The following is a 27,077-nucleotide window of genomic DNA, read 5'->3' as shown; positions in this document are numbered from 1 at the left end:
CTTACCACCTGCAGTTTTGCTAAGCTGTGAATCTAGAAACAGAGCTGCCTTAGACTGACCTGGGCTTTTCCACAGGGAAGGATGCTCACTGGGACCCTGCCTGCTAAAAAAGTTGTAAAAAAACCTTTTCTTCAAACATAGTCCCTGATCTTTGGCTGTGGGCAGGGTTTTAACTCCACACAGCTGAGAACTTACCCCTTAAATCCAGCATTCATTAGAGGCCTTGCATTTTCCCTCATTCTACTCCAGCCTGAAGTATTTCATTAAGAGAAGCCTTACCGCATGGAATTCCACAGTACCCACAGTACCTGTGTCATGTCCCAGGCAGATGCAGTGCAGACACCTCCTGCTCCTGGGAGGTCAAGCAGGGAGCAGGTCTTGAGTTGGCCTGGACAGGACAAGGAGGTGCAAAGTGTTCCTTTGTGGCCCCTCCAGCTAAAAACATCTAACAAACTACTGAGTATCTCATATTTTTTTTTGTGTGTGTGTGTCTGTGTGTGTGTATGTGTGTGTTCTCTTTCCAGAATTATTTAGGCACAGAAGGGAACAGCTACAAGTAGGTATGTGCTAACATTTAATCCTGACCGTGTTTTTCAGCAGAACAACCTTCCCCTGCTGCTACAATACACACCAAACCCAGAGCGAGGTATGCAGAGCATCTTCAGTTCACAGACCTTGAGTAGACATCCATCATCTCTATAGAACAGGCAAACCAATAAACATATCAAATTTAACAAAGATTCCAGCCTGTTCCTTTGGACAGAGCCCCTTGCCGGGGTACCACTCATCCCTTAAAGCCCAAAGAGGCCAGATCTGTTCCAACTGCATCTCTTTTAATCCCAAAGTACAAATCACATTAGCAGCAGTGTTCCATCTGTTCCAGAGTGCAATTTTGACCCTGAGTTTACAGTAGTAGAAAATGTAAATGGAAGATTCTAGCAGATTCCTTTGCATATTGGCTGCATTATACAATTACAATAGAACTATAAAAATCCTAGAAAAAACAAACAAAAAAAAAAAAATTCCCACATTCCTTGTTCAAGTTCTGCAGAAGAAAGGAGTGAAAGTGCCCTCCTGTGCTTTGATTAGAGGAGCAGAGCGAGTGTGGTTCAAAGGAACCCTCCCCACCAACCACGACAGATCAGTCAGATCTGGAACAGAGCAACAAGAGGAACTGGCAAACTGGAGCATAACCAGCAATTCCTAGAGACTGGATGCCAGAATTGGGTAGGTAGGGACAGATCAAAGCTATGGCCAATGTTTGGGAATTTTCAAGAGGCTCGAGCCAGTCTGGACACTTCGTTACAGATCGGTGCAAAAATGACACCTAAAGCTAAAGGCGTTCATTCCTCTCCCTCCCTCACAGGGTGTGCAGTGAACTCCACAGGCACGTAACGGGCACATTAATCCACGATGGTTCAGTGAAACCAGTCCCAGAAACATGCCAAGAACAAGCCAATGGTTTTCCAAACTGACACCCCACCTGTCAGTCACAGCCACGCTGTGAATCCAGCTCAGATGCTCCAACTCCAGAGCCGTTCTCCACTGAGGCCTCTGATGGGAAAAGCGTTACAGAAACTGTCCAGACCCCACACAGTGCCTGGACTCAGATCAGCACCGAGAGAACCGACATCCATCCCGGGATCACAGCTCTGCCCTTCACACACTTGCCTAATCAGCAGCTGATCTTGAACAAGGAATGTGCAAGGCCACAGGCAGAATGAATCATACGCCTCAAAAGTAGTAATTAGGTCCCAAAATCCAGTGCAAATATTCTCCGGAGATGCCCGACGGCACCTGGTCCCCCCTTGGCATCGGGATGCAGCGCAGCCGGCGGGGCGGGAGGGCGGGCGCTGTGCGGGCTCGGGGCAGCTGCACTGACACGTCCTGCCCAGCAGCTGCTGCTGCAGGACCAAGGGTGAGTCCCTCAGAAGTAGAGCGCGGGCTCGCTGCTGAAATCCGAGAGCCCGCCCTTCTCTGCCGGGGTGAGCTGTGGGGAGAGCAGAGCAGCAGGAGGGGTCGTCAACCAGGCCAAATCAGCACCCACACCCTGCACTGGCACCTGGCCCAGGGCATTGATCCCCCCCCTCCAAATGTGCCCCGGGTTATCCCCAGGATCCCACAATAGTTTGCATTGGAAGGACCCTTAAAGCCATGGGCAGGGACACCTTCCACCGGCCCAGGCTGCTCCAAGCCCCGTCCAACCCGGCCTTGGACACTTCCAGGGATGGGGCAGCCACAGCTTCTCTGGGCAACCTGTGCCAGGGCCTGCCCACCCTCACAGGGAACAATTTCTTCCTAAAATCTAATCTAAATCTCTTCTCTTTTAGTTTAAAACCCTTTTCCCCTTGTTCTATCACCCACCCATGTAAAAAGTCAATCTCCCTCTTTTTTACAAGCCCCTTTAGGCCCTGCAAGGGGCTCTCAGGTCTCCCTGGATCCTTCTCTTCTCCAGGTGAACCCCCCAGCTCTCCCAGCCTGGCTCCAGAGCAGAGGGGCTCCAGCCCTTGGAGCATCTCTGTGGCCTCCTCTGGACTTACTCCAACAAGTCCATGTCTTTCCTGTGCTGAGTGCAGAGTGTGCAGCTGCCTAACAGGTCTGTTAGCAGCAGTGGGACGCTGTGTTGGTCCCTTTGGGAGCAGTGACACACTCCCCTGGACAGTGAACAAAGGCACATCCCGTCCCATCCACTGCCCAGAACAACCCCAGCACCACAGAACAGCTCAGCAAGACTTCCTTATTAAAAGCCTCACCATGTCCTGGTTCCCATGGGAATCAGCTTCCTTTGGGAGGGGTCCCTCTGCAGCAGGACCCTCATACTTCTGCTCCTGCCACTCGCTGAACTTCACGGAGTGCTTTGGGGTGTAGCTGGATAAATCTGCAGGAAGGAGAAAGCTGGTGTAAATATTCCTCACCACCCCAAAGGAAGTGTGGCCAGGATCCCTGCAGGGACAGCATGGAAGCTGCCCAGCTGCAGTTCCCTGTTCACCTCCATTGGCATTTCCACTCGTGTGGAGCCCCACAAGGGTCTGTAGGAAACACAGACGGTGTCAGACACCACCAGAAACCCCACAGTGCCAACACACAGGGCCTCACTCACCTGAGTTGGGTGTACTGGGATGCAAAGTGCCATTTGGGCGTGGAACGTAAAAGGGGCAAGATTTCTCCTCCTCTGTTTCCGAAGCGTGGCCTTCCTCCTCCTCCTCCTCCTCTGCCAGGGAGCTCTCTGAGGGGTACTCGAACATAGTCTGCAAACTTGTCTCATTGAAGGAGATCTTCATCTAGACAAGAGCCAAGGAGGATTGTCAGGGAGCAGCACAGGAACCCACTGATCCCAACGCTGGCTCTGGCTCAGGCCGCTGTGCCCCCCATGGCTGCACCCTGGTTTATAGGAATGACTGAATATCCCCCCCATCCCTTCCCATGTGCCTTGGTGGATCTCTTGCCATGCTGACAGAGGGCCAAATGGATGGGATGGAGGCAGGAGGCTGAAGGGTCCAGAGCACCTCTGGCCTTTTGCCCTTCACCATCATCTCACTGATGCCCAGCACCCAGGAGGAGCTGCCAGCGACTCTCTCGAGAGATCAATGTTGCCAAGCAGGAAAGGAAGACATCCACCTGTTGGAAAGGTGACATTGCTAATGCCTGATAACTGGTTTGTGTACCCAGACTACAGAAATATTGGTGATCAGGACCCCGGTCTTAGGAGGACATCCTGGAAAAGAGCTACTTAAACTACATAAAACAGGGCTTAATAGCACAAGTGAGAAGGTGGAAACAGCTGAAGGAGAGATGGTAACAGGTGGTAGCAGAGAAAGGAAAATACTGGACAAGGTTCTGGTTTGAGACCAGTTTTATTCAGTATTCTCACTAATGACCTTGGCACAGTAACTGGGAGAATGAAGGTGAATGAATGAAGGAAGAATTGAGGAATGAAGGTGCCTCAAACCTCACGGGAAAACCAGAATTTTATGGGTCATGAAGAAAACTAGAGAGCAAAAACACTAGAAATGGAATGGTGTTTAAGACCAGCCCTTGCTCTGAGACAAGTTCATCACCTGTGAATAACAAGAAGAAAATTTTGGATTGGTTACAAGCCTGTAATCACCATTAGGATACTGCTTAAAGCAGGACTGAAGCAAAGCATTTCTGCTGGAAATAGGGACTGCCTGGCTTCATCCTGCCTGTAACACCCAGCAGGTGGTGGAAGTAACTCCAGATGTGCTCTTCCCAGTTGAAAAGAAAGGCTGAGGGAAGGGTTTGCTCCCCTGCAGCCTGTCCTGTCCTAATCATTAGCTACTGTTGTGCTCAGAGGATCTGGTTGCAGCAGGTGCAGAGGAGATTCACTGGCTAAAAAACTTCCCACCAGCACAAGTGCAGGTGGAGAAAAAGCACCACAGCTCTTTAAGAACACCAGAAAATAACCCCCAAGGAGCAGAGAGCTGCTGATGCCAGCACACAGCAGACAAACAAGGAGGAACTGCCAGGAATAGATTTATGCCAGAAGTAGGGAAGCATCCAGCCAACAGGGATCAAGGTTCAGGAGCAGCTGTCTAAAAGGGTGTTGTGATCCCTCTACTTCTAAATGCAATTAAACCCCAGACAATAAGGTTATCAACAGAATTAAAGGGACATGGGCAGGCGGCAGGAGCTGGATGGATCTCTCCAGGCACCGTATAACGACTGGCAAAGGAGCAAGAGCAGCACGTTCACCTCCTGGGCCATATCTGCAGTTACTCTCACACCCAAACTCCCCTCAGGGGCTGGCAAGTGGCACCTGGCCCCAGGCAGCTCTCAAGCACCACATGTGCTGCCCAGGTGCACCAATTCCCTGGAATAGCTGTCTCTGCACATCCAGTGGCCAGAGCACTGATGCCACTTCACTGGGAGCTGCTGAAAGGGCTCAGGGGCCAGAGCTGCCATCAGGCACTGCCACAGTGTCACCTGTGCTGCCCACAGACAGGACCCAGGAGCTGTGGGGGATCAGGGAGCATTTCACTGCTGCACGTCAGCAAAACAGCAAGGGGAGTTTAACTCGAATCTGGGTAACAGAGTGAGCACCTGCACCTCTTCCACCCTGCAAGTGCACACTTGGGGTGCCACTCCACCCCAGGATGGGATGCACCTTGGACACACTCCCAGGATGGAAACAGCACAGAGGGCAACCAGCTGCCTCTCCCCATTCCCTGCCCCAGAGCCACTCTGACCTTCTCCAGCTGACACATGGGGAGAAAAGTGACTGCATTTCAAAGAAATGGGGCTGGAATAAAACAGCCCTGAAGATTAGAGCATCCCAGTTGCTGTTCCCTGAATTTCCCATCCCTGCTGCTGACCTAGATGCTCCCTGATCCGAGCCAGGCTGGGACTGCTCACAATGTGGTGTCTGTGCTGGGGACGAGCCACTCTGCCAGGCGCGAGGGCCAAGAGGGTGGAGGTGGCCAGGGCTCCTGGAGCTCAGGAGCTATCCCAGAACCAGACACTGCACACAGGCTGCTTCCCAGTGCTGGCAACTGCTCTGAAGGGCAAGAACTACTTGGCTACACGTGGAAAACAAAGGAGACAGGAGAGATATGCCTTGGATTTAGAATTTAAGCTTGGGAGATGGAACTCAGTGTTCCTGGTTTTCTGTTATCTGGAGGAAATCTCTGAGAAAAATGACTTGGAGTCCAGTTTGGGCCAAAGGTGCGTGTAGTGCTGGAGGAGGAAACAGCCTCACCAGGGAGCAAAACCAAAGGGCAGAACGCAGCAGAAGTGACCCAGAGCTATGACCCTGCCCACACAATGCCCAGAGGCAACACCCCAACAGCCCTAAACTCACACAGCTCCCGTTTCCCACAGCCGGTTCAGCCGGGGCCACGCTCGCTCCCGGAGCGGGGCTGAGTGTCCTGCAGGAGCCCCCCAGGCACCAGGAGCAGGAGGCAGTGCTGGAGCCCTTCACACAGAGCAATCATTAACCACAGCAGTGCAGTAACCCACACACCCAGGGACAGCTGGGGACAGCTCAGGACAAGACAACCTGCTGCCCCAGCAGCACACGCCGAAGTTCACACCGGCCAGTCGTGTGTGGCGCGGCTGCACCACAGCACAACCCCCCAAAAACCACACTGGGGGGCCTGTCCCTCCCTCTGCACCCAGAGCCTGCTCCCAAGCACCAGCAGAGCCCCACAGAGCTCCAGTAAAGCTCTGGACGCACCCAGGCAGAGCAAACACAAGGAGCAAGCAGGAAAGGACTGCAGGGAGCTCAGTCAGCCCTGCCCGTGCAGGCAGCACTAAAACCCAGAGCAGTAAACGTGCTGAGCTGCCCTTCCCAAGCATGACGTGGTTTCAGGGAAGCACAACCCAAGCTTGACCCAAAAGACGATGGGGGGGTGAGGTGCTCAGGCAAAACCAGGGGCCACAGGGGCAGAGCTGCCTGAAGAAACGCTCTGAGCAGAACGGAGCAGTGTGTGGGGAGCAGGGGCAGCTTCAGGCCCAGGAACCATCTAAACAGGAAAATCAAGGGCCCAGCAATGGCACAGACAACAGGTCTGCACAGCCAGCAGCCCCTTGCCAGACCCCTGAGGCTTTCATGGGAACACAAAAGGCAAGAGGGGACGTTTCTGTAGAAGAAAAGCGTCTCCCAGCAGAGCCAAGCACGCTGGAGCCCAGCCAGAGGGTTCTGCTCAACGTGTCTCAGCGCTGCTTTCCCCATTTCTGCCCCAGCAGCAGCTGCCAGTTGTGGCAAGGAAGAATTTTGCACCCTTCAGCTGTGGATGTTTGCAGGGATTTGTCACTCTTCACTCAGCTGAAGGCTTCACCCACAAAACTGTGTCACAAACCAACCCATATATCTATATATTACTACTCTGCCCTGCAATCAGAGACACGCTGGGAAGAGCAAAGCAGGCTTTTCAGGGAATATTGTGCTGCTCAGCCAGCAGATTATTGTTGCCATAGCAAGAATCATTTATTTATTTGCTAGGATTTGAACAGCAATGAGTAATAAAGTACCCAGGAAAAGAGAAGGCAGGGTAAACATTGCCCAACGTGCGTAAATCAGAGTCGTCATACAGGGCCCATTTAGAAAAGAAAACAAAAGTCAACCTTCTTTCAGGGCAGGCTGCTCCCAGACCAACCACCAGAGAGTCCCCGTGGACAGAGACTTATCAGAAATAACCAATTTATAGAACCCAACCTATGACACAAGCAAGGACAGTCAGCAGATACCTCACCTAAAAAAGGGAGGCGGGAAAGTCTGCAAGGCAGTTTTAATGACAGAGCAAACAGCCGATGGATTCTCACACCAGGGAGCTCTCTGGGAGTCTCCTGGGGTTAATCTGCACCCTCAGCTCCAGAAACAATCTCTTTAGTGTGGCTTTTCTCTTCTCCACCCATTATCACATTTGCTCCTTGGCTGATGAGATAAAGCCCAAATGATCACCTAGGGTGTTTCCACCTTTTAAACAGGAACTTCTTTGCAATCCAAATCCTCACCTTGTGAGAATCAGGAAAAAATAAATGTTCTGGGCATTAAGAGAGACCAAGAAAAAAAAATAAAATCACCCTGTAACTATTCCAGCAGAGAGAGTCAGAGTCAGCACATTGCTGACAACCCACAGCACTCAAGTGCTTCACCAGGTCCACAAAGCTGAGTAGCACCAGGGATCAAGAATCTTCTTTTCAGGTACTAATTTTCCTCTGATTATCCTCTCTCCTCAAGCAACATAATTCCCAAGTGACAAACCCAAGGACTGCTCTGACCCCTGGGGACATGTGTGGGCTGCCAAATGCTGCTGGGTGTGATTTTAAAGCAGCTTTTCACACCTGGTCAATCCAGTGCCTCCTCCTCCTCCTCTCTCAGCAATGTCACAGGAGGGCTTGGCTGGTATCTGCAGGGAGGGAGGACCATTCAGCGTGAGTGAATCTCAGAGATCAAGCATGAACCAAGTGAGTGTTTGGGAGAACCTCGTGTTCCCGTGCACTCCTAGGCTGAGCTCCCTTTGCTGCTGCACTGGTTGTGTAAGAATTGGGTGGACAACAAGAAAGCAACAAGGACATCACACCTGATGACCTGAGACTGCAGCAGCCAGCTGGGAATGGGTCAGGAAGCCTGGGCACACAGAGCTTCCCTGGGCTGAGCAGGAAAACTGCTCAAAGATCAAACCCATTCGGTTGGTTGATGGAGCCTCTGGCCAGCAGAGCTCGGGACCCTTCTAAACACTGAACAACCTCCCGTGCTGCCATGGGGTGAGAGGGAAGGTCTCTGCACAGGCAAATAACTGTTTGTGACACTGGAAACAGGGCAGAAGCAGATATTTTATGGTGGAAAAGATCTCTAAAGAGTTTACCCTGGTCCTCCCACCTGACCATTCTCACAGAGCAGCAGGTTTAGCAAAAGGAGGCAGAGAAGCAGAAACCTTTTTTTTTTTTTTTTTTTTTATAGCAACCTGCAGTCAATGATCTAGACAACTCCCCTGGAAAGAAAGTTTTAGATAAAGGATTTGTGTAAGAATGAGCCATTTCCTCAGAGTTAGCAATGAGCTTGTCTACGTGCCTGCACTTGTCCTGTGGTCATGTGTCAGCCCAAACTGTTGAAACTGTGTGCAGCAGCCTGGAATAGTACCCTGGGGACTGCAGGAGCATCAGCACATGACCAAGGCTTTTGCTATCATTCAGAGAAGATAAGGAGCTTTTGCACCTCTAAAGCCTTTCCTTGACACAGGAATAAAGGGTTTTTCCCTGACAAGTATCCCTTGGAACTCAGGGGACTTGAGGCTCGGCTCCTATATCGGATTAACCCTGTACTGCTGTGGCTGAAGCAGCCTAAGCGTGCCCAGGAAACTGCACATGGCACTACAGAAACGTGCTTTCCTGTCATTCTGCACAAAAAGAATAATTCTGGGGAACTGGAGATGGCTGCATCACCACAGGCTCGCCTGATCATGTGTGATCCCCTTTTCCAAGAAGTGTTTCCTAAGAGCAACACTGACTTCTGTTCAGCCATTAACTGCACCACAGTTACTGAGCAGAGCTGAGGGCACTAAAGATTTACAGCAGGAGCACGGCAGGGAAGCCCTGTGGGGCTGGCAAAGGAGAGGTTTCCTCCAGGATCACATCCCAGCTCCCAAGCCACAAGGCAAAACAAGAAAGTCTCCATTTACAAGGCAACCCACAAAGCCAGCCCTGTGTAATCAATATGCTGGAGCACATGGCAGATAGGAGCAATGCATGGAGATTCGAAATATTAAACTCCTCGTGCAAGACAGGGGCAAGTTTCAAGTTCCTGATGAGAAGTGACAGGGTGGGGACAGCCCCGGGAGCATCACAGGACAGGCAGCTTGGTTAACTCTTCCCTCGACTGTGCTGGACAAGGAGAGGTTCCAGAGCCCAAACAACCACAGCTGGAGCCCCAGTGTGCCAGGGCACAGAGCAGCCATTCACCAGAGAATCCCTTTATTCCTCCTCACATCTGCAGGCAGAGGAGCCAGAGCCTCCCACGGTTTAACAAGCAATTCAAGTATTACTTACTTGGCCCTTAAGAATTGGACAAATCTCCCTACATCTATGGAACAAGGCTCCTCTGAATACACAAAGAGAGCAGGATAAACAAGGTACAATTAGTGTCAAGACTTGGTGTCTTCATAAACAACACCCAGAACTCCCCATCAGCAGAGGATTCTTTGCCTGCTTTGCAGGCAGCTCTGAGCACACCACTTGTGGCTACAACGTGGGGCAGTGCTGGGAGATGCCACCCACAAACATTTCTGTGCAACCCAGACTGCCCAGAGCAGCTCAGACAAATGCCTTGGTCTGGTGCTGGAATGGGACCCAACATGGATCATTCCATGGGAAATATAGGGAGGTTGGGAACAGAACTACTTCCCACCTCGCCAAGGAGCTCATTCCAGACTTCAGGACCAAAAGGTTTCAGTGATGAGCACAGTTATCCCCTGCACGACACAGTTCATGTCTCTCTTGCCCTTTTGCTCCACTCCTACCATGCAAAAGGTGCTTCCTCGGTGGGAAGTGCAGCAGCCCCAGGGATGTGCCCTCAGCCCTGCATGTTCACCAGCTGCAAGAGATACCATTTCCCTGAGCACACAAGTGTTTTGCTGTCATTGTGTCTGAGATATTTCCTCCAGCTTGCCTTACATTCCTTCCAGCGCCCCAAACCCAGCAGCTCCATCCTGCCAAGTTCCCAAGATCATCCCAAGGGCATTTCTCGGAACACATCAGCACCAAGTTCCTGCAGTGCAGATTTTCCCAGGATGTTTGTGAAGCTGCTCTGTGTGACACAGATGCTTCAGATGACTCTTCCTACACAAATTGTCCCAAGGGTGGCATCCTCCCAGCCTCGTGCCATGCCCACATCCCACTGCAGTCACCAGGAGGAGTCTGGGTTGTAAATAGGTTTTAAATTCAGGTTTCACTCGGGAGAGAGGTGAGCACAACCCCCGAGGTGAAGGAGATGTTGCTGCAGCAGCTCTTACAGAGAGTTCCTTTGCTGCCACTGAACCAAGAAACTGAACATTTGAACTTTTTCTGCTGTTCCCCACATGTAAGACAGACCAGCAGGGCTCCTGCCCCAGCAGGCTGAGCGTGTCCTTCCTCTGCTCCTCTCAGGAACACCATGACCACGTCCTGGAAAAAACCAGAGTGGGCAGGAAAACCCCAACCCAAGCCAAGCTGAATCCTTCAGATAGAGGGAAATTATAAACTGTCTCCAATCTGGTCCACAGATTAAGGAAACTGATTAAGATAAGGTTAACTGTAATCCTTGCGATTAGACTTCAGAGCACAAAGTATTTCAAATCTCCTCTCGAGCTCTGGGGCAGGCTGAGCCCTGGGCACATCCTAACCAGCTTCAAAGCCAGGCTTGCCTCTAATTTGCCTAAGAGTTTCTATTTTAGCTCTTCGGTCCTGTTCCCCTCACTGCTGACAGCAACAGGGGATGGGAGGAAGAAAACCAGGGGAATCTGGAGCAGCTCAGGCTGTTGCTGCAGCACGAGGCGAAGCATGGGAGCGGTGAGGCCATGGAGAACTTCAGTCACAGAAAGCTTCCCACTAAAGAGATGAGATAAATCTGACTCATCTGCTCTGCCAGGGTTTTGTACAACAAAGCACCAGCACTTCAAGCAGCTGGCAGGCAGGGAGGAAACAAAAAAACCCCTCTACTGCCCCACCATCAGCCTTGGGTGCAGCTTGTGAAGTGGTTTAAAAGATAAAACCACAGCAAATTCTGATTTCTAGAGTCTTCAGCCATCAACATCACGGGGTCAAAACCAGCAGAGTTAGAGCCTGCTGACATCTGACAGCTAATGGAGATCGGCCCTGCAGGGGAGGAGGGACTGTGCCTCCTCATCCAAGACCTTATTTCCTGAGCATGACTTATCACTGCTGACCTCATCTACCAAAAATGCAATACATCCATGTCAGATACTGCCACAGCCCCTCCTTAAATGTGGCAGATGGACCTGCCCCAGCAGAGCACAGACAGAGACAGAAAACAGAACAAGAACAAGCTCTCTGAGGGCTGAAGAACACAAATCTCTGCTCTGATCCCTCCAAAACACAGAGAGGACATAATTAATCTAAGGAATTTTTGCAGTGAGATTTTTGCTTCTACCACCACATTAATTTACTTGTGTTATGGTTAATTTAATTGTGTTATACATTGCAAAAAAAAAAAAAAAAAAACTTCAGGCAGCCACTGATGTTCAGACTCCCCACTGTGCAGACTTGCTGCAAACAGGTCTGGGCAATAGCTGGAGGTGTTCATCCCTGCCAGCATCCTGAGCCTACAGCTGGTTCTCACAGGAGACCATCTCCAACAGAACTGAGCTGATGGAGAACTGCACAGCAAGAAGTTCAGCTGGTTAGACCAACAAAGCTGCTGCCCAATCCTGCCCACCATGAAAACTGAGGGATATTAAGAATAATTTTTTAACAGACATTGAAGTGGGAATTTGAAAGCCACATTCAGGCACTATGCAGCTCAAAACATTAAGAAACAGACCTTGCTGAAGTCCACATAGGCTGGAACATTTTGAAGTTCAGCTGAACATCTTTGAAGACAATTTACCATTAGACTCCAACTGTTTGGATCCCACCAGCCTTGTTCCCGTAATCCCTGCTCCCACAGGGCTCAGGCCCGTCTGCCAGCACATGGCAAACCACCAGCTGTGACAGGAAACACACATCAAAACCATCAACAACCTGATGAGTGTTGGCTCTCAGGTCCTGTTACTCACAGGACTTTGGGTGGCCTGGCCAGCAGTCACTTTCCCTGGAGAGGACAAGCATGCCGTGGTTTGGGATGAACCGCAGGAGCGACAAGACACGTGGAAGGAGCACAGTCAGGGCAAGTGCTGCACACACAGGAGCTCCCCAGCAGAGTCCATCCTCCAGGGAGATGAGAGCACGAAGCCTAAAGGCAGTGGCTGCTCCTCAGGAGCCCGGCTGGCTCTGCACTTTGCCGTCCTTCCCAAGCCCTCACTCCAACGTGCCAGTCACATGCTCTGCAGAAACCCAGATTTCTATCTCACTGACAACATTATTGTACGTTATTCTGGCAGGTGACCAAACCACCATTGACTCTTTTCAGCTCAGCCGAGGTAGATTTTATCCTCTGAGATCCCAAAGATCCGCATCCTGCAGCAAAGCCTCCCCTTCCTCCCAGGGCTGTGGGGCTGAAAGGCTTTCAGTTCTCTGTGATAACAAAGAGGAGCCCTGAGCAGAGGCCAGCAGCAGTGCTCTGCATCCTCTGCCCCACTCCTGCTTTAGAACAAAGGTCAGTAGGTCTCCTTCCACCCCTGTGCTCGTATCCTGTCCTCACCAGCGGAGCTGAGAGCTCAGCCAGGCTCCTCCAGCAGCTGCCCAGCACATCCGTTTGGAGCTGGAAGCGGTCGCTGAGTCACACCCCCACTGCTTTATCTGAACTAATGCTGGGACACCTTGGAGAGGCCTCAAAACAGCCACGAGAGCAGATGAAGAGTCCTCAAGGGCACCTGAACCCTGCAGGAGGACAAAAGCTCCAGGTCCCTGCCCACACAGGCAGCCTGATCCCCAGGATGGGCACAGCCCATCCAGCTGCAGATCCCGCTGTGTCCCATCACACACAGCCCCCCACTGACCTTCAGAGCCCTGGGTGAGCGCTGCCTGTCCCACCACAGCAGCTCCAGTTGCACAACAGAGCTGGGAAATTGTTGTCCTGACACGGGAACGGCATCTCTCTCCCCCTCACCAAGATCCAGCTCCAACTCCAAAACTAACAGCTGCTTCACATATCTGAAGGTCTGGAAGGAGCAATAAGGCTGTTTTTCCTGAAATGTCCTGCACACCAGCAGCACCCCTCAGGCCACAGCAAAGTCACAAGTCTTGCAGACTGCCAGCAGCCCAGGGCAGGGGCTGGAGCTCCCTCTGTGCAGCCCAGAGCAGTGCTGGAATCTGCTCCCAGCCTGTCCCAGCCACCCTCCCGCTCCCAAAATCCAGGCAGGATGTGGGCCAGAGGACATGGACCTCACCAGCTCCATTTTGCTGGGATCAGTACCACAGTCAGGCTTTCAGTGGCCAGACACGGGGACGAAAAGAGAGGCTGAATTCCCACATTTGAAGCAAAACATCATTTGCACCTCACAGAACAGAGGGTCCAACTGCCAGGGCTGCCTCCCTCCTAATAAATCCTTAGCCCTGGCTGTACATGGAGACACCCACTGATCCACAGCATGTCCAGGCTGTGCTAGACCTGCTTTTTATCTCTCCCAGATCCCTGCTGGGCACCAGCAAATCACTGACATTTTCCAAGTCGCCAAAGTTTCCCTAAACACTAATTCCTTGAGCAAGGAACATCACTAAAGAGCCTTGAGCAAATCCAAGGCAGGGCTTGGAAAGGAAGATGCTTAGCACAAGGTGGGCTCATTCACCCCAAGAGACACAGGTAGTTGCTCACTAAAACCAGCGTCAGGTTTGATTTTGATGCCCCAAAAGAGAAGGGGACTGTGGTTTGAGCTCTCAGCTCTCAGGATCCCTCTGCTTCTGCCCAATTCAGGCCAAAAATCAAGTTTCTGAAAACCCCTGCACAGCTACAAAACAGAACCCTTGTTTTTGGCTGGTTGCCTTGGCGACACACAGCGATCTCTTGGGAAGAAACCAAGGAATGCATCCTAATACGAGCTCCTTCCTTTTCAGGCATCAACACTCAGCCTTATTACCCAGAGTAAAAGCCACAAACATCCTCTAGGTCAAGAGTAAACAGAAATCTTTCCATTTGCTCTAGCATCAGCATCTTCTAAACGCTGTCTACAGAGTCAAACCCCGGGCTTGCCACTCCAAGCAGGAAGAGAACTGAAAAAATGGGTGTTTATTCCACTCCATCACCACATTTAATTTTACCCAGAAACTTGTGTCTCTACTACTCCTCCTTAAGCTGGATCTTAGTTTCCAGAGGGTCCCCATTTGTTTCAGTCCCCTGAGCTCTGCAATATTAAAAGGCAGAGCAGGAACTGCCTGTTACATCCCTCCTCTCCAAACCCAGATGTTTACCCAGGTTCTCCTGCAGGACATCCCCCTGAAGGCTGTTAGAGCTGTCTGTGCACTTTGCAGTATTTAGCACCTCATGTGCACAGTGGGACAGTCAATGCCACTAAGCTGATAAGAACACGGGCAGAGAAGCTCCTTGACCTGCCCAATGTCACACAAATCCAACACTGACAGACAAAACAGCTCCTAACCAATATCATGACATTTTTGGTTAGGAAAGATCCTCTGGAGGTCTCTAGTCCCAACTCCTGCCTTAAGCAGGTCTGACCTGCCAGTTGCTCAAGGCTTTCCCCAGGCCAAGTTTCAGACAGCTCCAGGGTTGGAGGTGCCACGACTTTTTTGGGTTCCTCCTCTGGTGTTTGACCAACTTAAAAACAACTCAGTCACTGCACTGGCCTTGTCCTCATCTCCCTCCCTTCATTTTGTAGTGTTAAGGACAGCTTCCATTGTGCACCATTTAATTGGTTTGGCTCTGTTCTTTGTGCCCCTGCAGCACTCCCTGCTCAGAGGAATCGGCTCCCCAGCTGCATCAGGAGCAGGGCTTACCCAAGCATAGCTGTCCCACAAGGTTTCCCCTGGATCTTCTGCTCCATCCCAAGAGCACCCATAACTGTAACATGTTGTCTTGATATTTTCACCATTTACAGCACACACCTGAGTTGGTGTAAATCCGTTTAACACCCCAAACTGAACAGAGCAGAGCCAAGAAAACAGCTGGAATGGGTTCAAGCCAGCAGGTGTTTAAACAGAACAACTCCAGTCAGAACAACTCCAAGCATTCCCCTGTAGGAGAACAAGATAAAACTTCAGGAGCACTGAGCCAGAATCATCACTCCTCATTTGCTTATTCTGGATCTCAAGGTGCTCGTGCTCCAGACCTGCTCCCTGCATTAGTCACCATCAAATTAACACGGGCTGCATGTGCTTAGGAAGGAATTTAACAGCGTTAAGCCAGGGAAGCAGCACTCCCTGTCTCCCTTCAAATGAGATGCATCCTGCTCAAGGGATTTCCTCAAATTATAATGCTCAGCGCCTCAGGCACCCGTGTGGATTCAGTCCATCAGCAATCCAGTTGGATTTAGGTAACGGGAATGTCAAACAGCTCTTCCTGCTATGGGAAAACATGTCACATTGCAGCTTAGAAGTTGGGATCTGTCACCTCAGTGTGCTGCTTTCAGAGCCCAACAACACGCCCACTCCTCCTCTTACCACATCCAGCTGCGTTTCACCAAGCCCTACAAAGATTAAATCACAATGTAGGGCTCACAAGGATCTAAGTTAGATCCCAAGCAGTGAGAAAATCTGGCATTCACTCCAAAGGCACTTGGAGCAATCGACATCTCGCGGATCTTCAGAGCTGTAGCTGCACATCCAGAGTGCGCAGGTGGTTTAATCCTATCAAGGGGAGTTAAGTTCTTGCTGATCTCTTTCTGCCTAATCGAGACCTAATTCTTGAGCCTCTATCAATAGATCACTAATGCGGGGAGGAGGCCAGTGCCACGCTGCCCAAATGACCATGGGGAGCTCAACATGTCCAGTACCCACAGACACAGCCAGCAGAGCTGGAGGGAAAACCCACAGCTGTTCAAACCACGCATCTCACCCTGATTTCCTAAATATCTGAAGTATTTTACTTTCTGTTATCATATCTCCAAGAGGGGACGGGGTGGGAGAGGCCCTGCAGTTATCACAGGGCATATCCCACCCTCAGCTGCTTTGTGGAACAGCACCCACTGCCCCCTCCCCGAGAGCAGCCTCTGGCTCCCAAAAGGACCAAGCCCATCTTCCCAAACACACTTCCCATCTTCCCACCCGGAGCCTCGTGGAAAGGCAGCCCAAGGGCAGCCACGTCCAGCCTGGCTGTTCAGCACAGAGGTGCCCCAGGCAGTTCTTACCTTCTTGCGGCGGGAGCCCGTCTTGCTCATGCAGGACCTCTCCAGGGACAGGTACCCTCCGATCACTTCGATCTCGTTCACCGAGGGGTAGCGCTTTTTATGGGGTATCCCCACCTGGGGCCCATCAGCGTTCTCCATGGCTTTGCCTCTTCCTTTGCTCTCCTCCTCCTCATCCTCTTCCTCCCGCTGCGGCTTTCCGCTGGCATCAGCGAGAGTCTGCAGCCCCGAGGCAACGGGCTTCCTTTTGGGCACGACAGTGAAGGTGCTGCCTCCCCTCTGGTGGGGGGCGGAGTGGGGTCTGTAGAGGGGCACAGAGGAGAACTCCATCTCCAGGTCAGGGCCAGCTCCCTCGGGCTGATCCAAGCTCCCCGTCCTCGCAGTCGAGCCGGCCCTGGGAGAAACCTCCCCGCTGTCCGGCTCCACAATGTCATCGATGTAAGTCACAGGTACCAGCGGGTCCAGAGGCGCCGGTGGGGCAGCCACGGGCTCCTCCTGCTCCGGGGCGGGAGCCCTCGGGGGCTCCTTCGCTGCCTTCTCCTCCGAGGGCGGTGGCGGCGGCCCCGGCCGGGCAATGTGGGCCGGGGGCCGAGCCGGGCCGCCCTCCCGGCGGGGCACGAACAGGAAGGAATTGCGTGAATTCAGGCGCAGCTTGGCCAGAGCCTGAGCCTGCAGGTCGTGGGCTGGGATGGCCGCCAAGTCGGGCTTGGGGGCCGGGTGGATCTCGAAGGAGCCCCCGGCCCGCGGGGCTGAGGCGGAGAGCGGCTGAGTGGCGCCGGTGGCACGGGGGGCCGGACTGGCACTGGGCAGGGGCGACACGGGCGCCTCGGCCTCCTCTGGCTTTGGCCTCCTGGCGTTGGCTCTGGCATGGGAAGGGCTGGCGGATGGCACTGGCGGCCCCTTGGGCGGCGCGGGGCGGCCCGCGGGGACAGCTCCGGGCTCGGGGACGCGGGCGCTGGGGGGCTGCCCCCGGGGGGTGACGGTGAACGAGTTGGAGCTGATCTTGTGGAGGAAGCAGTTGGCCTGGGGGGCTGCAGCCTTGGGGGCGGCGGGGACCGCCTGGGGGGCTGCGGCCCGGGGGGCAGCCGGGGTGGGCTGGGGGGCTGCGGGCTCGGGGGTGACGGCCCGGGGGGTAACCGCGGGCTGCGGGGCGACGGCCCGTGCGGCGGCTGTGGGCTGCGGGGTGACAGCCCGGGGGGGAGCCGGGGCTGCCTGGGGGGACACGGGCTGGGGGGTGACAGCCCGGGGAGGTGCCGCGGGCTCGGGGGTGACAGCCCGCGGGGGAGCCGGCAGCGGCTGGGGGGTGGCAGCCCGTGGGGACACCGGCTGCAGGACAGCGGGCTGGGGGGCGGCCGGCACCGCCGGGGGGGTGGCAGCCCGGGGGGCCGCCGGCTGCGGAGCGGCGCGGACCGCGGGCGGGGATGCCGGTGCCGCCTTGGGAGCCGGGGCCCGGGGGGAGCCGGGGCCCCTGTGGAGGGGCGCGGGGGCGCGGGGGGAGCCGGGCCCCGCGGCCCGGGCAGCGCCCGGTCCCACCTGCGGAGGAGCCGCGGCCCCGCCGGTCCCGGTCCCGCTCAGCGCGTCCCCCCCGCGGCGGCGGCGGCCCCGCGGGCGCTGCCCGAACTTCTCCAGGAGGCGGCTGACGGTGCCCGGCTCGGCCGCCTCGGGCGGCTCCGGCGGCTCGCCCGTCTCGTAGATGACGACCTGGTCTGCGCGGATCTCGGCGAGCGCGGCCCCGCGCCGGGCCAGCAGCTCCCGCAGCGGGTCGGGGCCGGCCGGGTCCCGGCGGCGGGCGGGCGGCGCGTCCCCCGCGGCGAAGCAGGCGGCGGGGTCGGTGCGGGACTCGATGATGAGGATGTTGTCGGCGCGGATGGTGCGGATCCCGGGCACGGCGCTGTACAGCTCCAGCAGCTGCTGCAGCGGCCGCGCCGCGGCGGCGCCGGGCCCGGGCCGCCCCTGCCGCAGCCGGCGGCGCTCGCTCTCCAGCCGCATGAAGGGGTTCTCGCGGAGCGGGCCCAGGCTCTCGGCCACCACCAGCCGCTCCCCGGCGGGCGGCTCGGGCTCGCCGCCCGCCCCCGCCAGCTTGGCCCGCTTGCGCTCCAGGATCTCCCGCTGCCAGGCGGGCTGAGCCCGCGGCCCGGCACCGAGCGGCGGCTCCGCGCTGCTCATGGCGGCGGCGCTGGGGCTCTGCGGGCCGGGCCCCGCCGCGCCGGGCCGGCCCCGCGGCACCGCCCCCGGGCTGGGCCGCCCCCCTTCCCGGCCGGCCCGGGCCGCTCTCAGCGCTCCGCCCCGCCCGGCCCCGCTCGGGGTGGGGCTCACCCGGGGGAACAGCCCCGCGGCTGGGAGCGGCTGGGATCGCTGTCTGCACTGCCCTCCCCTCGCCCTCAGCAGCCCCCGGCCCGCGGGGTCTCAGCCCCACACGGGCCACGGTGACCGACACAAAGAATCCTAAACACCCAGATCTGCCCTTTCCTCCATCCTGGACTGGCCGGCGGGGCACCAGCCGAGGACAGGAGTGAAAGTCGCCCTTCGGGGTCACTCACGGGATCTTGGCCGTGGTCCGGGCAGGTGCCTGGGCGGGAGCGGCCGTGGTGGGCAGGGAACCAGCCCCGGGTGCCCATCCCACCCATCCCGTCACACGAGTGTTTTAGGGAGAGCTCTGATGGACACAAGGGGGACTTTCCACGGCAAGTGGCAGCAAAGTGGGGAAAGCATTTTTCCCACCGGCTTCGCTCTTCAGGCTGCCCAGGGAGGTTGTGGAGTCTCCTTCTCTTGGAGACATTCCAAACGCACCTGGACACGTTCCTGTATCACTGGCTCTGGGTGACCCTGCCTTGGCAGGGAATTGGACTGGATTATCTCCAGAAGTCCCTTCCAACCCCAGCTATTCTGTGACTCAACAGCCACCTGTTGAGTACAAAAGTGCCGCCGTCGCGTTGTTTCCAGTCAGTGCCTGTTATCAGCCACCTACAGGTGTCTTTGGGAACTCTGTGCAAATCAGGAAACGATCGCGGGTCAGTACAGGACTTCCCACATAAGTAATCTTTGGCCAGGTTTTGGGGAGGTTCTGGCCTGGCTGGGAGCTGTGGAGCCGCACCCCGGCATGCCCGGTGTGGGTGATGCACCCACTGCAGCCGGGCTGCCCAAAACACAGGTGTGTTTACGGGAAGCAGCTCCCTGTGCTCCTGATAAGGCTCCTACCTTTGCACTCCCAAGCCACAACAGAGCAATCGCACCTCCTTCAAACACTACCTGGGAATTATACTACTAAAAATAGATTTTTTTTTTGTTGCCAAAGCTGCCCACGTATGCCCAGCTGTACTGTGTGCCCCGAGGAGCTGCTCTGCTGCACCGCAGAGCTCAGGGGAAGGAGGCAGCTCTTCGCCTTTCACCTTAAATAACACCCGGGTGATGTGAGGTTCACACATGACCTGCTATACTCCCCGAAGCGACAGGTCCCTGATGCACCACCCGCCTGCAGCCCTCGCTGCCCGGGGCTGAGGATAAAGACCAGGCAAGCGGGCAGAGACATTTCCCCGCCTCTGGTGACTCATGGCTCAGGCACGGCCAGAGCCAACAATGTGCCTTTGTGCTCGGAGATCTCAATGGATTTCTCTTTCGTGGTCTTGTCTGGTTGGCTTTTGAGCCCGTGTAAAGCCCACAAAGCCTGAAATAATGAATCCCACACAGTTTTGCTGCACCTGGCGCAAAGAAAACGCCTCCCTTTGTGGGCATTGAACCTGACATCTGCTGGTTTCGCTGCGTGCCCGCCTGCCTTTAGAACAAAACAGTAAATCCAGCCATTATTCATCTCCTCCCCTGCCAGTCAGGATTTGAGAGCCTTCTATCATTTCTGTCAACTGCGCTGTTCCTCGGCTGAGCAGCAGTGTCGAGGGCTGGGCAGTGAGCCTCGGCTGGCAGGAGGGTGCTTTGGAGCTAATCCCCAGCTCCGCTGTGCTCACAGCCCCGGGGAACCCCCGAGCAGCGCCAGGGTGTGTTACTGAGAGGCTCCCGGGAATCCCGCTCGGAGCTCGTGCTTTGGCACAGGAAGGAGCGCTCTGTTACAAATCCCAGGTATTACAAACCCCAGGTGTGACGGTGGCAGGGCCCGGGGCCGGGAGGGTGTGATGGCAGAGTGTCACCGTGGGGCACAGGCACGAGTTCCCGGTGCCCAGCGCCGACGGAGAGGCTGCGGACGTGGCACGTCAGAACCAGTCGTGGCACTGGGGACTGGCAACACCGGGGGCTGCTGGGCCAGCCCCAAGGACAGCCTGGTGATGAGGGAACAGGGACAGAGCAGGGCCCAGCAGGACTGGGGGATTTCACCTCATACCCCAGGGCGGAGCAAAACTCCACCTGCACGGCTCCTGCTCTGGCTCTGTCCATCACACACCCTGTGTGAGAGAGGGAGGAGGGCAACAGGTAAAAGTAATCCATCATAGCTGGGGCTCTCCAGGGAGTTTGGTTTTGTACCCTATGACACTGATTTAAAGCCAGGACAGTGCACATGTGGAATGGTTCCAGGGTAAGGAATAAAGGCCAACTTTCTGGCCACCAGGAAAATGCCCCAAATGACAGAGCTGCCCAGCCTGTTTCTGCCTCTGCTCTGAGGGGCTGCAGTTACCACGTTTATCAGAACATGAACACGCAGGTGATTGTCAGCATTAGAGATAAGGGGAAAATTGCAGCTGGGAGTTTAAGCCAGAGCTGTTCCCTCTGGCAATTCAGTCAAACACACTCATGAGAGAGAAAGTGGCTTGTCAGAATTCATTGCCTTCTGCCCTCCTGGGATTTTGGCATTTTGGAGCCGTTCTGTTTTCCCCAGAGGGATTTCCAGGCCTTTGGCCTCCCTTGAATTTCTCCAGGGCTCTGTTTCTGTGTCCGGGAGGGTGCTCAGGGATTAGCCTTCCTCCCGGGAAGAGGCACAATCCCTAATGCACTCTAAGTTCCTTAGCACCCCAGTCCATGCTCACTAAGCCTTAGATACTCTCAGGACCTGAATCACTCTGTGTTATCCCTGTACTATCCCCGTCACTGGATTTGTGGTCCTCACATGGCATCAGGATTTTTTACTTTCCTCCTCTCTGAGCTGCATCTGGGCCTCTTGCTCCTCTGGAGCTTTGGGCATCGTTTCCCTGGCTGCTGCCATTCAGAAGTGCCTGGTGCCTGGGTGTCCCTCACCTGCATCACAGGTTCATCACACACCATTTCCCTCACACAGCATCTGCCAAGTGCCATTTCCTGGGCTTATAAACTCAGTCAAAGAGAACAACAAAAACAACAACAAAACAAGAGGAAAAAAAACTGCTTTCCCAGAAACATCTGTTTTTAGTAAATCACATCTTTAACTCCAGAAACGTTCACGTACTTGAGGCCTGGTGGTCACACACGAATCAGCAGAGCCTCAGAGGGACCCCTTGACAGAGGCAGAGGAGATGGCAGAGGCTCCTGCCTGGGCAGCAGCAGCAGCAGCCAGAAACCACCTCGAAAGCTGGGGAGAGAGAGTGCTGGAGTAACTTCCTTCTGACTTTTACAAGGAGCTGCTCCAGGGCCCGCTGAGACCTCGGAGCTTACAGTCTTTGTTTTCAAAACTCTCCCGTTTGGGCCCCACAGCAGCCTGTCTCAGGCTGAGCTCCCTAACCCTGGGGCTCTCTTGGGGCCAACATTTCCAGCTCCTTCAGCTTCCCACCGAGGTGGGATGGGCAAAGAGGGGCCCCAGTGCTCGGACACACGTGGGCAGTGCAGACAGCCTGGCTGGAGCAGCGCAGATGGATTCAGCCACACTGCCCTGCCCTTGAGTTTGGTCTATGAAAAGAGCAGGACGGTGTCAGCTCCCTCTGAACGCAGCTGAGAGCAGGGGCAGGATCAGCCCTGTGTTCAATCTCCAGAAGGTTTGCCAGCTGATCAATCACACTTTAGTGATCTGGGGTTTCCCTTCAGTCTTTTGATCATGTTGCTTCACCCTTTTTCTCGTTTGGATGAAAGTAACTTAAACATCTCAGAATTCAGGGGCATTGCTGGACACAACCTGCCCTTCTCCACATCACCAGACCCATGTCCAAAGCCTGTTGCTCAGGCTCTTGTTTTCTTTTCAGAAAGCTGCTGAGGCCCCTCACTCACAGCTCTGCAGAAGCAAAGGGAGGAGCTGCAGCTGAGTAAAGGAGCTGGAAATGAAAACATGCCTGAACTGTGCTGGGAAGCAGTAAAGATCCCAAAGGGCACTGACTCCCAGCCCTCTGACAGCTCAGGTTGTTGTTGCTTGGTATCACAGCCCAGTTCCAGGAATAGTGTTATTAAAGAACAACAGGAAATACACAGCAGAAAAAGCACAGCCCCTTCAGCTCGTTTGGGTCCGACTCCAGCCTGGTTCCCTGGGGTGGGGAACACCAAAACCCGCTCGGCTCCGTCAGCCATCCCCACCTGAAGACCCAGCAAAGTCAGGTCTCACTTAGCACAGGGGCACAGGGAGCAGGATCTGTGCTCAGGGAGCAGGATCTGTGCTCAGGGGCCTCGCTTGGCTGTGCTTATCTGCCAGGTTTTTAGGGCATTTCAAATGTCAGGGCAAAGATCCCTGTCCTTGAATTCCCAGCTCTGCACCAGCTCCACCTTAAGAGCACCTTGTAGTCGTGACCCTATCGCTACAACAGAGATTCAGCACTAAAAATACAAACTAGAAAAAGATTATCTCATAACCCCACACCTTCTGTTGAAGCTTTTGAACTCCCTGAGGTGCATCTGAGCTGGTCCCGAGCCAGAGACCAGGGTGGTGGTGGCAGTGCCCAGTCCCCCCACAGCACCCACAGCTCAGTGTTTCCTGGTGAGAAACTTCCCCAAATACAACTCAACACATCCCTGAGTGACCAGGGAGGGGAAGGAAGATTGGAATGCCCAGTTAACTGAGTTATTGTCCCCGCTCTGGGAATAGAGGGCAACTTGTGATGGGACTTCTCTGTCCTTACCTATGTCACCTCTAAGGACACTCCCAAAGCAATACAATACTGTGAAGAATGTTTAGGTTGTATTAGTTCTTTAATATTTACCAAACATTTATGGAAAGCAGCAATGTGGTTTCTCTTCAAACGGATTCTTTACATTTAATGTCCATAATGGTTATTCCTTCCAGTCTTTACATTTCTCACGCTGACTGGCAGTAGGTTGGGCTGAAGTTATTTCTGAGCCAAAGCTGCTGTTGGTTCCTGCTCTTTCACAGCTCATGCAGTGCCTCAGTAAGAGGTTATCTTACTGTTAACTCTGCCAGTTACACAGCAGGATCACCTGGGAGTAGCGATGACCCCAGTCAGGTTCATGGCCATTAAACCACCCAGCTCCCATTTAAGACACCATTAGCAGGCTGACTCGCCCACAGAAGTTTCCAGTTGCCTTTGGCTTGTGTTTCCACAATGAGAATTTAAAAACACTTCCATGGAAAATGCAGAAAGCCACAGATCCGCTGTGGTCAGTGGGACAAAGTACAGGATCACAAACAGCTCTTTACAGATGATGTGGAAGATGATAGTGCCACTCCACATCCCTCAGGAGGAATCCTCGGGAAGGGCTGTCTCTGTCACCAGCTCCAGGGACTGGCACAGCAAAACCAGGGGCACAGAGAGGCTCAGCTCCACCTGCAGCTGCAGATCCCTGTCCTGCTGTTGGCAGTGGGGCCGATCCCCCAAAGGATGGCACAGCCCAGCTCATCCCCCGATGGAGGGTCTGGCAGCAGGTGCCAACTGCCAAGACCCCCAACAGGATCTTTTTTCCTCATACAGTAACACATCTTATCCTGGGCTACCACCTAACAATAGGCAAGTGTGACTCAAACTGGGTTGTGATGAGCTGGGTGTTTACACTTGCACCAAGCCTGCCATTCCACCTCCAGGGGGATTAAGGACACACTCCCATCTCCAGACCCTGCCAGGCTGGCTACTGAAAATCAGCCCTTTCCATCCTTTCAGGTAACCCCACTCATGCAGTGTGTGGGTGCCAAGGCAGCCCTGCAGCCCCTGCCAGCAGAGCCTGGGAACAGGAACCCCCAGGGATGGGTGACCAGTGCAGCCACGTCCCACAACAGCAGCAGCTGTTTGGGGTGGGTGTGTGCCAGGCTCTGGAGCGGTGCCAGGCTCTGGAGCGGTGCCAGGGCAGCAGGGATGTGTCCCTGCCTCGCACTGCTCGTGGCAGTGGAGGGGAGCAGCTCCCCTGAGCAGGGACAGGGCCTGTGTGTGGGGAAGGAACACACACACACACTCCAAAAGCCCTGGAAGCCTGTGCTGAGCTCCAGGCAGCGAGTGCAGGCTGAGAAATGAGGAACAAATTCCTTCTGGGAGTCCCCTGTGCAGAGGATCAGCAGAGCCCCTCCACGGGCCATGGGACGTGGCTCCGTTGGCTCCAGAGGCACTCGGAGGCAGGACTGGGTGGGATCCCAGGGATGCTCCCAGCAGAGTCCTCCCACAGGCAGGATGAGCTGCCTGGAGGCCTTTTGCACTCAGATTTGCTGGAGCTACAAGGACTTTTCTGTTGTTTTTTGTTTTGTTGTTTTTTTTTTTAACACAGGAAGGGATTATTTGGGAGTTCACCTGTTTCCCACCCCAGGCCTGGAGGTCAGCTGCAAAGGGAAGCTGCTGGCTGCAGCATGAGGAGAGGTTAAAAAAGCTTTATCTCAGTCCTCTACCTATTTCTGTGTCTCTCAGGTGACTTGAATTTTCTCCCTCCCTTTCCCTCCCAGCCAAACTAGAGGAAAACAGTAAAGACTCTCTGAAAATCCCTGTACAGGACAAGTGCCACATCCAAGAAGATAAAATGATCCCCCCAGGCCTCTACAGCTCAGTGAACATTCCCTGCAGGCACCAAAGGACATGGTGGGGCCATTCCCAGCAGGTGAGCCAGCCTGGTGCCCCTCCTGCCACCCTTCTCCCCTCCTGGAGGTGACACTGCCAGCCCAGGCCAGGACACATTTATCCACACAAGGGGCTGGAGGTCACATCCAGTTCTGCCTCACAGCGAGGGCAGCACAAACCCCCACCCTCGGCTGGTGAACAGCCAGGGCTGGCACCCAGTTCAGCCATCCCGGGTCCCTCTGCCTCCCTCCAGCGTTACCCAGGGCTCTCCTGCCCCAGGAAAAGCAATTCCAGAGCACACAGGAGCTGCAGCAGCAGTTCCTCCTGGAGGGATTGAGTGGAACAGTGGGACAGAGCACAGGGATGGGACCAAGCCAAGTCCCACAGCAATTACTGAGGGCACCTGAGAGAACTGGTTTCAGACACACCCCGAGAGCAGGCTGGGTTGCTGAGGGCTGGGAGGAGCTGGTGGCAGTGGAGTGACAAATTGCCCTGTGTGCCCAGCAGCCACAGCTGCCCCAGGCAGGCACTGCAGGGAGCTGTGCCCTGGCCTTGGCATTCCCAGGGATGCACAGGGAGCTGTGCCCATGGGTGCTGCCCTGGCACTGGCACCCCCAGGGAGGTGCTGCAGGAGCACACAGGGGGCAGGAGAGGGTGCTTGGCCTCGGAGATGTCCTGGCTGGGGCTGTGCCGGGCGCTGGCAGCGAGGGCACACCCACAGCTCATCATTCCTTACAGGCTGGTCCCACCGAGGAAGTTCCAGGCTCTATTTTTACCTCTAAAGTTTAGAGAATGACAACTTTTATTTTCCTCTGCTGACCCCTTCCTTTCCCAGCAGCCACTTGAAAAGCTCAGCCGGTGACAAAGGGCAAGAACTGTTGTTTTCCTCTGTCACCAAAGGTTAATTCCAACGATGCTGCTCCACACAGGATGTCAAACATCACAACTCTGTTCCAGTCACAGCTCTGAGAATATTTCCTCTCTTTAGGCAAATGAAGGCTACAAAGGAAATAATATGCTCATGTCATAAACATCAAAAACTATGAGGAATATAGATCTTTGGAGGGAAATCCATTCATCAGTTGTCATTATCCTATAAACTGCACCAGGAAAACAGTCCATAGAGTCCATTCCAACGCACATCTTCCACCAGGAGTTACTGTACAATCTACCTTCTACTTTGCACCCCGAGTTCTACAAGTGGTCAGTGAGAATATACAATAATTCTACAGAGAAATCACTCCAGTGGATACAGAAACAGGCCCTTTGAGGGTTAAATAAGATTTTCAATAGTTCCACAATGCTACATTCATGCTACCAAGTTCACTGAATTGGGATTTCACTTCGGGAAAGAGAAAGGAAGAACAGTTTGTCTGTCTCCAGTTAGGAGGTGAAAGGGTTAAAAAGGGAGAGAGTTTTGTGTCAGCATTTTAATCCTCCCACAACCATTTCCCTCTCCAGACCACTGACCTTGTGCTTCCATTGCACCTCTGGCTCCCACCTCTCACCTCAGAGCTGGTGGAAGCCACAACATTAAATACTAATTGGCATAAATTTTGGGTTGTGGTGTTTTTGTTTTTTTTTTACATCTGGCATTTTCTTCCAAAAGCTACAGACTGGTGCCTGTTCTCCCCTTCACTGCAAGTCTGGCAAACCTGAATCCAGGGATGAGATGTGGCTCCCAAAGCTCCCGAGGTCAGGGCAGCTCCCAGGAGCTCCCAACCAGGGGGAGGCAACAGCCCACACCTGTTTGGTTCAGTATGTGGCTTTTCAACAACTTTAAACCATCTCTCTCCACTTATTCCTCTCCTTACTTGTATGTACATTATGTCTTCAAAGT

The 27,077-nt window shown here is 54.3% G+C and overlaps 1 protein-coding gene across 1 annotated transcript; it reads right to left on the bottom strand.

Annotated features, from left to right (window-relative positions):
• Positions 1 to 561: 561 nt before the first annotated feature.
• TPRN (taperin) lies at positions 562 to 18,575 on the bottom strand. The gene is made up of 4 exons (XM_027906743.1): positions 16,413 to 18,575; positions 3,101 to 3,281; positions 2,754 to 2,881; positions 562 to 1,990 (listed from the first exon to the last, which is right to left on the bottom strand). The coding sequence occupies exons 1-4, from the start codon at positions 18,573 to 18,575 to the stop codon at positions 1,928 to 1,930; spliced, it is 2,535 nt and encodes an 844-aa protein (XP_027762544.1). The 3' UTR covers positions 562 to 1,927.
• Positions 18,576 to 27,077: the final 8,502 nt, after the last annotated feature.

This window comes from Empidonax traillii, unplaced genomic scaffold (assembly GCF_003031625.1).
Source record: "Empidonax traillii isolate 1590-97213 ecotype Southwest subspecies unplaced genomic scaffold, ASM303162v1 scaffold1350:size273897, whole genome shotgun sequence".
Lineage (NCBI taxonomy): Eukaryota > Metazoa > Chordata > Aves > Passeriformes > Tyrannidae > Empidonax > Empidonax traillii.
The sequence above is the reverse complement of the archived record's forward strand: the minus strand, read 5'-3'. Positions and strand labels throughout refer to the sequence as shown.